The 15,450-nt window shown below is 42.9% G+C and overlaps 1 protein-coding gene across 1 annotated transcript in view; it reads right to left on the bottom strand.

Moving 5' to 3' along the window:
• The window catches only part of KIAA1549L (KIAA1549 like), a gene marked incomplete at both ends in the record, with an annotated part of 132,392 nt that overhangs the window by 54,356 nt on the left and 62,586 nt on the right, over positions 1-15,450 (bottom strand). Inside the window, 7 exons of the mRNA XM_082485809.1 lie at positions 1,106-1,257; positions 2,632-2,691; positions 5,943-6,105; positions 8,142-8,275; positions 9,313-9,532; positions 11,044-11,156; positions 12,593-13,207. Coding sequence (XP_082341935.1) covers positions 1,106-1,257; positions 2,632-2,691; positions 5,943-6,105; positions 8,142-8,275; positions 9,313-9,532; positions 11,044-11,156; positions 12,593-13,207 — 1,457 coding nt within the window. The remainder of the gene's footprint in view (positions 1-1,105; positions 1,258-2,631; positions 2,692-5,942; positions 6,106-8,141; positions 8,276-9,312; positions 9,533-11,043; positions 11,157-12,592; positions 13,208-15,450) is intronic.

Here is a 15,450-nt window from a genome sequence, read left to right as displayed (position 1 = left end):
TTGAAAATTTCTCTCACATTTTACTTTTATACTCATAATTTTTGATCCCAGGCTGATAATAAAGAGAACCGTGCTTTTTCCATTTTATTCTGCAGAACACTGGCAGAATTTTTACATTGTAACTCTATGTTTCCTGCAAGCAGAAGAACTGTCAAACACTTCTAATCATGAGACCAAAAAGGAGTGTTGAGATTCTTCTCCATTATGTTATTGATTAAAATATGTCATGTTTTCATGGAAAATTTTACAAAGGTTCAAGCTTTTGGCAAGTAAAAGCATGTTCCTTCTTTTAAATTCTTTCAGTGGGAAAACACACAAAATTGTGGGCAAACAAGAAAAGTAGTAATTTGTTTTTATATCTCACAAAAAACATCATGTAATTAAAAAAAAAAAGCAATAACTTGTAATGCAATTTTTGAAGACAGATCCTCTTTGAATCCCCCCCAACTAGCATAAGTTGGCTAAATTAGTGAGAAAACAAAATACAATCATTTCAAAAAACTGAATGGGATATGTTGCTAAATAAGAGAAAGATGATTAATAAATTGCTCAGAACCGAAATCTCTTATTTCATAATGTGATCTGTGGCCGCGTGATTTGATGACTAACCCTGTATAAATGCTGCTTCATGCATTTTTTTCTTCAACAAAAAGAAAAAAAGTTCTAGCTTTATTGAGTTACCTAGGAAAGGAAGCCCTAGGAAACTTTTTTTTTTAATTTAAGAACAAAAGCCTGGAACTCTTCATTATGCTGAATATGAGACTTTACGCTTAAGTATGTACTTTGTACCAATTCTCACAGCAGCCAAAGAGAAAGTGTTTATTAACACTGACTAACTAATGATGATTTCTAGAAGACGAGAGGCATGCAACATGGCTGAATGCAAAAAAAAAGAAACCCATTAAGTAATGCCATGCATTTTGCACTCGCCGCTTTGGTATTCATGAAAAAAGACAGGAAATCTCAACCCAGTTAAGCGGGGTGGTCTGGGTGGTTTGCGTTTTGGGTTTGTTTTTTTTTTCCACACAAATTGAGACAAGACACACGCAAACGAAGCCCTTTTTTTCAACACATATCCAGGCGCAACCGATGTCGCATTGACCACCTGCACAGTGTAGCTGCCCACAGTAGTGGCCCGTTTGAAACGTCGTCCTTGCTGATGGGACATCATGAAGAGCGGGGCCAAGCGCTGCTCCATTAATCTTGCAAAGCTCTGATTGTTCAGTCCCAGTAAGGCAATATCAACCCCTTGAATAACTGTGGGAATGGAGAATAATCACATATCAGCACATTTTAGATGGACAGTTAAAGTAATGCGTGGCCTGCAGGGCAGTTTGGGACAAGGATGGGCTAACTAGCTCAGAAGAAAAATAACTGGACGCTGTTACACCCCCTCAGTAATTCCCAGTGGGGATATAATGTGCTTCTGTTTCAGCCCGCTGTTCTTCTCAGATAATGTCAACGATGTTTCAGAGAATAAAAACCTCCAAAAAATTTCTTAGGCCTTTAGTTTACCAAAATGGCTCTGGGAAGCACCTCATCTATGAACTTCAATGTAAAAAGTAAGTGAAAACCTATTTGAGAGCTGCCTGGCTTTATGCTTCTCACCAGATGCTCCTGTTAACCAAATACCAGGTTTTTGTCCAGCAGTTTTTACGCACGAAGTTAGAATTTTGTACGACTCAGTCTGAAACAAAACACTATATGTTCGAGAGCACTGAAAACTGAATAAACATTTCCTAAATAAAAATGAATGTAAAATTAGAAGACACTACATTTGCATAAAGTTCAAATGCATGATAGCGCATGCTAATTTAATTCATACAAATGTATGGTTTTTCGATATTATTTAAAAAAAAAAAATCTTTGGGGATCACCATGAGTCTTTTGAAAACAGTTTCCATTGTAATATCAATAACACTCCACTACAGCAAGTGCACAAAGGCAAGAAACAGCATATTGGGTTCACGGGGTCCAAACAGGGAGGAGCCATACCACTCCCTGTGGAGGTTCGTACTCTCTGCATAAGCTTAATCTCAAAATCACTCTCTCCTTCACACTGGTACCAAATCACACCAGCTTTTGGAAGCCGAGTGTAGAATTTAATCTGTTTCACGTCAGGCTCCTTTTCTCTTGCTCTGCTGAGCATTAAACAATTCCAGGTACAGACACACCGATTAGAAAGGCTTTTGGTATCTACTCAGAGATGTCTGGGGAAAAGGGTGTCCGTCTTTCCCACTTCTCACTTATAAAGTCAAAATGATGGTGAATGAGAATGTGACAGCAGTGAAATGGCTGTGATGAAACAAGTATTTTGAAGCCTATTAGCCCACCAACAGAAAGTTATGTGCTTAATGCTTCAGGTGAAAGGTGCAAAAATTCTTGGACCCAGCCAGAGTCAGCGAATCATAACAAACTTCCTCAGTTTAACAGATCGCCTTTCTTCCTGGGTTATATCTACAAGACCCTCTGGATTTCAGATTTAAACCAAAGTCCCGGGAGGGGGGGGGGGGGGAGCAGTGAGCAACCACTTAGATTTGTGCAAAATTACTGCACCGATCTGTTTATATAATCGAGCACTAAAAATCATTATCTGAAGTCTGCGGAGGAGGGAATGAGATTAAAAAGTACCTGTTATCACCCAGTAGTCTCTAGTTGACTCCGAGACGTCAAGGTTTGGATACTCCAAAGCTTTAAAATAAAAGTTGAAATTATGTCATAATATTCCAATACCCTACACTTTATTTGTCTCCAAACAAATTTGGTTAACCAGACACTGATAAATAAAGTTGAACTATGGCCCAGGAGGAGACCTAGAGGCATAATTTTCGGGATTACAGTTTCTCTTCTGCCTGAAAAAGGACATCAAGCGTAAACAGTGCAGGCGCTGCTGTACAACGCAGAACACATATCTTCTGTTGCCAAAATATTGGCTGATACACTGTCTGGGGCAAAGCCAAGGATTGCCCATTACTAAAAATAATATGTAATATGCATGTGTCTGTTATATACATTTCTGCTGCTTCCTCTCTGAATAATCCCCTGGAGAAAACAAGATGACATTCTACGGTGATTCTGTGATTTAATCCTTACTTAACCCAGACCGTTATTTTAACCTAAAAATAATATTAAAATAAAGCAGGATCAGATTCCGCCAATTACAATGTGCAGTTCCAGATGAATTACAAACAAGGCTAACAAAACTGTGAACACACCTTAGAGCGTGGGACCCTCACTTTCTCACTCAGCACCATTTAAGGTATTATAATCATGCGTGTTTACATCTGTGAGAAACTGATGTTTGCTGTTTTGAAGCCTTTTTCTTTTTTTTTTAGCATTTCCATTCCCTAATTGCATTTAGGCTGTAAAGTTCACTATGCTGCTAATTCATTATACAGCTCAGCATTTTTTCCAATAGATTTATGCAACGTGGAAAGCACTAATACTTGGAACTTAATTCAGAAAATATCCGTGCCTTGCATGTTGATACACTGCTATTGAGTTACCTTGCTTTTTTAAACTCCAAAGTGGCTTGAAATAGTAAACATTGTAAAGCATCCGATTACAGACAGTAACTGCTTTTGAGGAGGGATTTCACAGCGTGTCCTGAGCTGTGCATTTCCATGACAGACTGTGAAGGCTCTGGAGGAGCCGATGGAGTCTACTGGGAAATAACGCGCTCCGAGAACAGCAGCGGCATTTGTTTGATAAACTGAAGCAACTGCACCGCCACATGAATAAGCATCAAACGCTTTTCAAAGTAAACATTTTCACAAGACACACTACCGGTCTGAAGCCATAAATACTACATGTACATTAAGTTCATGAGTTTGCAGTATACCTGCTGTCCTGGGAATAAAACCAAGAACTCCAAAATGAAATATAGGCTATCAGTTCTTAAAGGAGCACTAGCTAAAGACTTTATCGGGTCAGTTCATCATGTGTGGGGATCAGCAGAGAACCACACGAGACTCTTACTGTGTGACAAATGTCTTCCACAGCTCCTGACTACCAAGCGTACGCCCGTATTGCCTTTGCACGAAGCGCCATAATCCTCTTCCTATGCAACTGGCCTGTTTTGGAGGCCAAAAGCTTGAACCGAGCGAAACCATCATTAAAAATAAAAAAAACTTCCTTGGACTTTCTCCTTGTGCTCCTGCATAGGAGACAAGTCCTGCACACGGGGCGCTCTTGTGACAGGCTCACCCGTCAGCCACGAAAAGGAAGGAGCCTGTCCCATGACAACTGGTCTACCTCCCTTTCTAGGTCCCTGTGCCAACAGCCTCCCTCCTCCACCTCCCCTTGCCTGTGGAATGACCTGATGAAAACACAAGCCCACCCTGAGATACCTCGCACCCTGTGATGGAAAGTCTGATTCAAAAGTGCACCAACACAGCATAAGAACTCATCGTTGGGCAGTTTCATCTGATTTAGGTAGGCAATCCCTCAAGAATAATATACTCTCCTTCTTTTTCAAGGATTTGCACAATCAGCAGAGTTAGTTGTGATTCCTGACTGCCTTGCACCAGAGAGTGACCCCTAACCCCCCCAGACAGCTCATTGTGAGAGTAACTGATGAGGAATTGCACAAGATAATTACTCTGCTGTCGGGCTGTTTGCAAACAAAATGGACTGACAAAAAAGGTAACTTGCATTTTCCCCTGGGCTCACTATCCACCAGCCTGGTTCTGCTTTTTCTTAGAATCAGAAAATGAACAAACACCTTAATAATTTTACCTAAAGCTACAAATCCACTCAGTTCGGCGTTCTGATCATAAAGACATAGTTGGCTCTGTCCTTACGTGCCAAATTATTTTGATACTTGTGAAATGAAAAATTACAAACTACTCCATCAGTGTTTTAGCCTTATCAGCAAGTTTGATAGCTACCAGAAGTTTAATCAGATCTTTACACACACACCCCTATGGTAGGGGGGTTGGAACTCGATGATCTTTAAGGTCCTTTCCAACCTAAGCCATTCTATGATTCTATGACTTACTGTTACTTGAGCACAGTATTTCAAATTTAACAAGCATCTCGGGAAGATTTAGACAGTGAGATGCGCTGAAACCTGCCCTTCCTTAACCAGAGTCCATCACCACGCACTGCCGTACCCAGCGCGTCCCCGTCTCCTCTCACTTCCAGTGAACACTGATCTCCAGTGAACGGATAACCCAGCTCTACAGTGAGATTAATTTCACGTACCAAGTTTAACGAGCAGCTTAAACAGAAATCCCCATAATCAGATCTCTTGTCCCTTTATTCATTTGAGAGAAATTAGCACGCACAGTCAGAGAGCATACATGCCACACAGGCTGCCCAGACACGCAGCTGTCTCTCGCTCTCTGTACCTCTCACTCTCCATAACCATTGAAAAGCAGCCAAATTATGGACGCTAAAGTGCTTAGACCACATTTTAAACTAGGGGTGAAGTTCGGCAAATACACCACGGACTTTTTAACCAGAGAAGCATAGACAGAGCTCCCCCTCTACCCAAACACACACTCAAAGGTGCTACCCAGCCCTGCCACTGGAGCACCGCAGTAAAGGGCCGTGCTGGAGATGGACTTTGTGTGCTGCACTACGTTTTCCTGAAATGGAGAATTGGGGAAATTCTGTGGGTTTTTTTCTTGTATACAACTAAAAATTTCATTTTCTTTGGAATCTGGCACAGGTAATTTTTATTAATGACAGCATATATGTGTTTTTCTTAGTTGTCTGCCAACGTTTCTAGCAGCTGAAGTAAACACTGAACCCAGAAAAACCCCACACCTAATCCCCCCCATCTATCTTTTTTGTTTAAAAAACAAAGAAGTTTAAAAAGCAGTCAGCAAAACCACCTACAATCGGTGAGCTTGATGACAAAGCTTCTGGTGCTTGCAAAGCAAAAGCCCGACATTGGCTAATCTTAAGGAGTTGTGTGTAGGGAAGCGCATACTTACATTCCGCAATGGTGAGAGGCGGGTAGGTTAGATAGAAACCCACCAGCTCAGCTGACAGCTGATTAAGAAGGTTGCTGGAAATAGTGCCATTTAGAGTTGTGCTTTGATTGTTCACTACATAAAACAGAGTGACGGCTTGGGAGACATTGGAGGTGTTCAAAATCTGAAACAGAGGTAAAAGAAATAACGTGTAGCTGTGTTTCAACTCAGTTGGAAAACACTTTAAAAAAAAAAAAAACAAAAACATCATAAGATTACCAGCTCTCCTCCCCACTTTAGCTCTATGCCAGTCTCTTCCTGAGACCAAATCTGATGACTGCATTTAAGGACCGATTCTGTTTAGCAAGTACTGGATCAGATCCTCAATGATCAGTTTTATGCAGGAAGCAGAGAGACGAAGGTGGGGCAGGAATGGAAAAAACATTGTTTTCTCAGAAAACTCATGCTCTAGGACAAGAGGGATGTTTTTTGGCTCCTGAAACCGTAGGTAGGGCCAACAGTATTCAGCGTTCATAAATGTTATTCAAATAACCCATTTTTATTATTTGGATCACAAGGTAAAAACATAAAACATTGTATAATAAAAGTATCAGAAGAAGAGTTTGAGGTCAGGCCAAAGGTCTGCCTAGCTAACGTCCACTTATAAATGGCCAGGAGCAGACAGTTGGGGAATGAGCACAGGGCAAGAGGAGATGACTCTTCCGCAGTGTAAGGTTAGCCCACACCTATGGTCTGAGCCGTACATCATATGCTTGGGTTTAAAAAAGGTTGATGACTTTTTATTCTATATGTTTGGCCAATTGCTTTTTGTAACTTCCATACTTTTTTCCAGTTACGTGCGGCCATCTTCATGATCTTATTACCCACTGTGTGAAAGGATTCTTCTTTTTATTTAAACCTGAGTAGTTCCGTTATAAGAAACTCCAGACGATCACTCTTGATTCTCTGTACCATTCACGGTTGGAGAACCACGGCCAATCTCATTTCTCCTTGCATGGAAGTTGTTTCATGCCTTTTAGCCATCTTGCTGCCCTTCCCTCTACTCTTGTAATGCAGCAAAGCCTTTTCTGAATCGGCTCCATCAGCTCCAGAACTGCTCCTCAGTATGTAATTAATCTAAAACCCTCATACTATTTCTGTTGCACTGACTTAGTCCTTTGCATAGTACTAGAATAATTTCCGAGAAATTTGTCATGAAGATCACACCCCTGAGCCTCTTACTTCCCAGCTTATATCTTGCCTCTGAGATCTCCATCCTATCACTTCTAAGCTGGCAAAACCCACAACTACCACCTTCTGCTAGGACTCTTTACAAAATTGCCTAGGCGCTCTGTGAGATCTACCACTTGTGCCATGAGCAAATTATCCACCATGAAGCTCCCCTCGGCATCACGGACCCAGCTATCGAAAAGCCTGATAATCCCTTTACTTACCTACCTCCCTAGGTCAGCTCTTGCCATGCACTTTTCTGCCCCTCTGAGCTGCTCCAGTTTGAACACAAGCTTACAAGAGACAGCATCAAAGTAACTAAGTAGAGCTCTGATGACCAGTTTTCTCCTTCTGGTAAGCTACACGCGCACTATTCCAAGGAGCACGAGTCCATACGCAGAGCTTTATCGTAACTCAAATACATGTCATAATATCACCCAGAGGGCAATTTCTTTATTCCTGAAGTATGGCACAGAGCACAAGGGTGTTGGCCCACTATACACATAAAAGTCTGCAAAAATCAGGCCCTTAAGAGTGAATTTGGGTCTGCGATTATGGAACTGGAATGCATGGAAAAAAAGAAAGAAATATATTCCATCACCTCAGATCTTAAAAACAGCTATGCATGACATTATCTTTATACCTGAATAGCCTCAGTAAGAGCAACTGATGTGTCAGAATAGCATATTCAGTAAAAATATACATTTGGAAGAATATTTTTATATATGTATTTTTATTTGCATTTCACTTAAATGATTTAACTGAACACATTATAATTCAAATTCATGAAAATAACACTAACGGTCTTCTGTAAATCATGCATTTATAAGTTTTCCTGTAATAAATAAAACAATCTTATTTCAGATGAAAGGATAAACATACTTCCATAGTGGCTATCAAAGACATTACGTTGAAATACAAGCATACACATAGGAAAGAATAAGCCAGAGAGTTTGGCAACAGGCACTGGCAGAGCATGCAACGGTGTACCTGAACTGTTAAGTTGTTGCTGGTGTTTAAGACCTTTCTTTCAGCATCCTGAAACGCTCTCTGTAACCGTTGCTCCATGGTCTGAACAAATTTGCATGACTGTATATTGTCTGTTTGACCCACAAACTGCAGCTCTGGAAAAGGAACACCGTATATGTATGTGGACAAAGTATTCTTGGTCGCATAAGTCCTGTAATATCTGACCGCAAGATGACCAATTTACAAGTTATGCAGGTGAAAATAAAGCCACGTAAGATGAGTTTATGTCGCTCGAGCACTGTACTGAGCTAGCTTGAATTAAGACAAAATATAAGAATTAAATTTCATTACTAGAGCTGATACTCTCTACAAACAAATGGAGATCATTTCTGCACTGATATATAAGACGGTAAGGCCAGTTCACTGTACTTACTCAGAGCCAGGCAGTAAGCAAAATCATTCTAAAAACACAAGTTATACTCTTAAATCTCGCAGGTCATTGGCTTTTACAAGACACAATCAATCATAATATTGATTCTCATTCTGTTTATGCCAGGAAAAATATACTTAACTGGGTAATTGCAGTAAGTATGTGTACATAAACATGTAACCACACACATAAGAAATCTTTTTACAATTAAATACTTTTTTTTTTTTTTTTTTTTTACAGCATTCTCTGCCCTCTCATAGCTTATACTGTTCTGCTGCACTGCAACTGCTCTGCACTGATGCTGCAATACAGAGCGGTGAAGCAATGTTCCAGCCAGAACAATATATATACATATACACACATACCCCATATAGTCATGTTTCTCATCTGATTGTCCCCAAATGAAACACAAAGGTTGCAGCACAACCCATTGATTAAAATCCATTTCAATCAAACGCCAAGTCTTAGTCAAGGATATTGGCGTGACTCATCCCTAATGTGATGCCACTTCATTTCACAGCAGTGCCACCAGAGGTGACAGCAGAGCACCACGCATGCAGGACAGGGATGCACACACCAGCCGTCTTGGTTGCACCAGGAACATCAACGCATGAAGCCGAAGCAGAGCTTGTCCCGCAGCTGGGCCAGGGAGCAGGGGCTGAGGCAGGACAGCGAAGGGGAAGAGGAGCATCGTCCCCGCACACTGACCCGTTCACACACACACACACACACACACACGGGCACGGGCAGGACCTCGCTCACCTGTTTTCAGCTGGTAGTGGTATGCGGGAAGGGGCTTCCACGGCAAGGCCAGGGCTGCCACAGACTGGAGATGCGGGACATGCTGCTTTATGTCTGCCGTGGCGTTGCTAATGCCGTACGCAAGAAGCCTTTCAATTACAGCAGCTGGCATGAAAACCAGTCTGCCCCGCGTAACGTAGTAACCAACTGTCACGTTATTTGATTGCTCCAGGATTTCAACCTAAAACACACACGGAAACATATATTTTTTTTTTAAGTTTTGTTTGCAGTTCAACCACTATTTGATGGGGCTTCTCATCCTGAATATGGCTCCCCTGCAGGGCTTTTATCCTGTAATCCCCTATAAACCCTACAGGATCAGTTAGTGTCACATCAGACATGGTGTTAGCAGAACTGCTCAGAGAGTCCATCCAGCACGTGCTCCGAATTGAAGCAGTGCAGTATTGCTACCACAGCTCACATACGTTTAATTTGGGCTGGGGCTTCACTCACGTATAGATACTGGGACGTTTTACTTATGAGTGTAAAAATATAGAGAATCCATAGAACATCCAGCTCCTACTCCATAGCTGAAGTTCCCTGACTTTGCACGTGTCTGTCACTGCAGGTTTGGAGACAGACTTTTCAAAGACAAAAGTTTCCAATATTTGATTCGTCAGCCTCAACTGCCTCTTCTATGGTATTTTTCCTATACTGTCCCAGATAGTTAAGCTATCACCTATATGCGCAGAAATGACAAACCACAAGAATGAACACACTGTGAGCCAAAGCGAGTTAAGTTTTACCTCAAAATTCTGTATTTTCCAAAACGCTTAAGCCCTGAAACTGGTCCTCCACACTAAGTTTTAGCTGGTTTCCTCTGTTAGAAAAAGGCAGCTTCTCTCAGGTTTACAAGAGGGTGGGAGAAAAAGTCTGACAGTTTTGATTGCTGCTGCTGAAACTCAGGAATGTACAATTCCCAAACTGACTAACATCATCTGAACTTGCAGCATGAGAGCGTGGAGACAAAAGTCAACCTGATGCATTCTATTTTGAGCAAAATTACTTTTCTCCTTCCCAGTGGCTTGGTGAGTATAACTCATAACAGCCTTGGACTCGGCGCAAACCCCTGCCTAAGTGCACAGAAACCTGCGTTGCAGAGAAGAGTGCCCCAGACATCCACCTAAGACTGCTCTCCCAGCCAGCAATGCAGAGGTTCGTGCAATTTAGCTGGGAAGTGATGAACAGGCCTCCCTCATTTATTTTCAATAAAACGTGCTTTTTCCCTGCTCAGGATTTTCGTCCCTGGGGAACTGCACTTGTCAGGTACTGGCTTTTCAAAGCAGGGAGCGGACCGACAGCAGTGACACCCCATTTACCAGCCCCGCTCTCGCGATCGATCCAGGCTGAGCGCAGCAGCACTTGGCCGACCGTGAACCACAGCTCGTTCCTGAGCTGCGGGGGGAGGAGGAAACTGCTGTCAGTAGTTGTTTCCCAAAACATATCAAAAAGAAAGTTGTGTTTCTCCCTTCTACTTCATCTAATAAAATGGCGAAAACTTTGGAGTGGCCCTTACATTTCTAGAGCCCAGAGCAGGTACCACCTATGGCTGCTTTCCATAGGAAAAGCTTGGTGCTCCCCTCCAAGAGGCTTCCTGCATCCAGAGACACCACTGGAGCTGCAGGCAGCTCAGATTCTCTTGGTTGGAGAGCTGTTTTGGTGAGATCATGCGGGTGAGCCAAGCATGCTTACTTGAGCGCTGACATTTTGGTTGAAAGCTTGTCTCAGCACTTGGTTGAGTCCTTTCCTTACGCTCTCCTTGAAGGCATGGCTGATCAGCATCCTCCTTGTGTTCAGAAACAGAACTGTGGAACGACAAAAGCCACATGTTGGTTTGAGACATTACCGTGCTACTGTGTGCTTTTTCTTTTTTTTAATTGTTTTATGTTGTGCTAGCTGGGTGGAGATCATCAAAGCAGCTAGGATTTGCAGCAGCTCCAACGGCAGCAAGAACTGCAGGGGCTCAGCAGCGTCCCTGAGCTCTCTATTCATCCCATGGCAATGGCCCATTGTTTCCACAGTGAGGTCTAACAAATGCAATTTCTTTAGCAACAACAATAAGTCTTTGCCGTGCTGCCTTTTTGAGGGAGGTGCGAGGCCACTCGATTGCCTGCGGACACCGGTGCAGCATTCCCGGGGGACTGAGCTAGTGTGGCACAGGCAGGCCTACGGAAAGGACATGCGCTTCATACTTTCACGGCCGGAGTTAAATAAACAAAGAAATGTGTTACTCCACTGCTACAACTATATTTTTTTCATTTAGGAAGTGTCCGTACACTTTCTTTATTAACATTATCACTTTATTAACATTATCACTAGCTTTTTCTTTTTCTTTTTCAACTTGCAGAAAGATTTTTATAGCTGCACTTCAGTACTTTCAATCATATACTGTATAAAAGCTACTTCTATCTTTAGAAACAGTTGTACTCATCGTACTACTGATGTCGATACTTAGCAGCTACCAAATACGCATTTGGTCCAAAAGCCACTTATTTCATTGTCCCCAGTATCATTCAGTTCTATACAAGGTCATAAATCCTTTTACGTAGCTATTTTTCTTTGCTGAGACCTCCAAGGTACACTTATCTGGTGCTGCACTGTGCTGCCATAAGGAATCCATACGAAGCCTGGGCTCTCCAGACCCCCTTAGTTCAGAGCGCTTACAGCTAAGGAAAAGCTGTCTGTAAAAAAAACCAGCTACAGCCAGAAACGGTACTGGCCACATAGAAAGCTCAAAATCCTACCATTTGGAAGCGTACAACTCTAAATACTGAACATTATTTTCAAATTAATCTTTAGTGACAGAATTAGGTGTTCATATAAAACCAGAATTAGGTATTCATATGTAAACAGGGCCAAAGACTGGGTCAGGTTACTGCACTGTCTTCTTCAGCAACACAGACTCCTCGCTGCAAGGCGGAGACCAAACCATCGCGTCCCACGGGGTTGTCCCTCCACAAAGGTGGTTCTGCTAGAGCCCTGCAGTGACCCACTGAACTTCAGGGCACCTGATCTCACTGCTTTGTTTGATGCGTTCATGGTAAAATCCAAGCCCCAAATACAGCCAGGGCCATTCCTATCAGGCAACCCTGCTTTTATCTTTTCAGCACGGCAGCCTCGTCCCCACGTTAATCACTAATACCCCCGCATTCATTGACACTTGAGTGTATTTCCCACTCATCCCCAGTGGCCCCTCACAGACAAGCGAGGTCCTTGCAGCAAATTCTGTGGCCTCACGTACCTGTTTTAACCATAAGGTTCCTCGAGAGCCGACAATCCAGGGGAGGAGCCACTGTCATGTTAGCGAAAGCGGCTGCTGCCGTGGTTTCGGGAGGAGCAGAGGTGTTTTCCACTGGAGTAGGGGGAAGCCTAGTTGTTTTCGCTGATGCTGTAATAGATGTCAAAGCTGCTGTAATTGTCAGTGGATACGGGGTTGACGTTTTGGTGATTTCTGAGCTTGGGAACTTCTGGGTGTCAGTTACTGTTGTTTCTATCTGCCTTGGTACGTGTGCTGTGGGTGCAAGTGTGGAAGCTGTGACTGTGCTGCTTTTAGGGGTTATGAGCATAGCTGTCACGTCCACAGGTGATGCAGTCGTGTTTCTTGTTGCAAAAGGAAAATCTGTATGTGTTCCTACTGAGCTTAGATCCGATGTCAATTTTGTGGCAGTGTTATTTTTTGTTAGTGTCAGTATTGGTACGCTTAACGCCATCACAGATGGCAAAGGTGTGTTTTCAGTGCCTAGAGAAAAGAAGGAAGAAGCTGGCACTGGTGAAGCTGGAGATGATTTTCTTGTTATTGGTTTTGCTTCTGAAGTTCCTACTGTAGGTATTGCACCAGAAGATACTCCAGATAACACTGTAATGACAGAATGGGTAAAGTTGGTTGATGACAAAAAAGGAGAAGCTAGTGGTGTTGGTGATGCATGGACAGAAGGTATGATGACTGACTGCAGAGCACTGGTGGTAGGGGTTTGCAATGGGATGCCCTCGGTAGCTTTATCAGATATATTACTGGGAACTAGACTATGGCTTGTAGCACTTTCGTCCCACTCCTCCACACTAAACGTAGCTGCATTTTTATCAGCCATAACCAAATAACCAGAGGACTCTAATTGGTTATCTGCAAATTCTGGCAAGTTTCCAGACACGATGTCTTCTTCTGTAATAAAACTATGCAAGAGAGTCGAGCCAGAAAGCTTGGTTATGGGAGAGGGGGACTCGGTGGGCAGTATGCTGTGGATGGCACTGGTTTCATTGCTGGCTGCAAGAGTCAAGTTGTCACTGCGCTGAAATGCCAACATTGGCGTTGTACCTACGTTTTTTGTCAGTGAAGTAATCTTTCCAGCATCAGTTGCTTGCGATTCTAGAGAGCTAGGGAAAGCACCTGTGTCATTAACAGAAGGCACATGTAAACGGAGAGGTGCTTCATAGTGTATACTGATATTAATGTCTCCGACAGTAAAGAAATTAGCAACGTTTTCAGCTGTGTTTCCATGCTTTTTTTGTAGGGGGTCAGGCACTGTCAAAGTGGCAGCAAGGGATGAATACTGAACAGGAGATGTTTCCAGTGCAAATGTATCTACATCGAATTCTGGAAAACTATTTGACTTCGTTCCGGTCAAGGGTAAATTTGAAACGTTTTGACTAGAGTTTGCATATGTATAGTTTGCCGAAGGGTTGGAGAAGAGTGGCTGCTTATTTGCATTCATTGTCTTTTGCAGACCTGAAACTACCGAATATGGTGCATGGTACACAGTTTCAAATGGAGAAGTACTTGGAGGAACTTCTCTTGTTGTTTTGACTGAAGCTTTTACCGAAGGAATACTAATGCCAGCTGAAGACAGCAATGCTGTATTGGACCACGTAGAAGCCGAAGATGCAACTTCAGGAGAGCTGACAGGATCTAAATTGCTTTCAGAGTCCGCACTTGAAATCCCAGAAAAGCTGGAGCCATGGCTGTCCATCACTGTTGTCATGGAAACCAGTGATGGCCACATACCCCATGCTGGAGGCACAACAGAGGCGAGATGCTTTCTATCAATGGAACGTGAAGTCTGACCAGCAGTAAAACGATCTAAAGCTCTTGGAGGTGAATACTCTGTGCGTGGGGTCACAACAGCGGGTACTCTCGTATTTCTATCTTTATTTGCAGTTACATCTGGACTTTCTGCAGCACCAGACGGAAGATGTGCAGTCACAAAGATACTAGTAGCAGATATATTTGCGACAGCAGGTTCAGGTTTTGAAAGGCCTGTAGTGGAAGTCATGAACAGCACTGCAGCTAGATCAGGACTGGTCACGCCTGCTCCCAAAACAGTGCCTAGTATCTTTGATCCTTTGGGGAGTTTACTGGTTTGGATACCTGAAGAAACTTTGGAAAGCTGAGATCCATAAAGCAGAAGACTTTTAGCATTAAAGTTCATGGACATCTTTGCTGTCGCCCCTCTTGTGAAAGGCTGTCGAGCTGTTCTCACCGCAGGAAAGCCATCAGAAGTTGGGAGAGTACGTGCAGAAGCAGTTGGCGATCGCGTGCCATTTGCCTGATAAGCTCCATCAGTCAGGTCTTCTGCAAAAGTCTGATTCAGAGCCACCACCAAGCGCTGCGAGGGAACAGTCAACGGGATTTGCAAAGTATCCTCATCAGCTGCTGCTGCACCGGGACTGTCTGTGCGTGCTATCCTAGTAAAGGTGTCACTTGTCTCCGTTAGCAAGGGAGACCTTGTGCTTGTTGAAGAGTGTGTTGTGTTTCTAAAGAGAAAATCTGTTTCACTTCTAAATGCTCGTACTGGCAGCACTGCATTGCGAGCGTGCTTTGCATCTGGAATAAGTGATTTTGGCAACAAGAGGGAAGGCGTGCTCTCTGTTGAGCTGGAGACCTCAGCCAGGCTCTTGGAAGTTGATGACATGAAAAGTGCACTGGTAGAGCCTGTAGTGCAATTAGTCAGTACTGTGGAAGACCGAGGATGACTCATTCGGGCTATTAAATGTGGAGTACCCACAGGATAGAGGACTGATGTAAGAACCTCTGCTTTATTCTGAAAAACTGGTGATGACAAAGGAGCGATATCCCTGTTTCTGTCAGTCAATGCTGTCTTAAAT

Source organism: Vanellus vanellus (genome assembly GCF_965231255.1).
Source record: "Vanellus vanellus genome assembly, chromosome: 6".
NCBI classification, from domain to species: Eukaryota; Metazoa; Chordata; class Aves; order Charadriiformes; family Charadriidae; genus Vanellus; species Vanellus vanellus.
The sequence above is the reverse complement of the archived record's forward strand: the minus strand, read 5'-3'. Positions and strand labels throughout refer to the sequence as shown.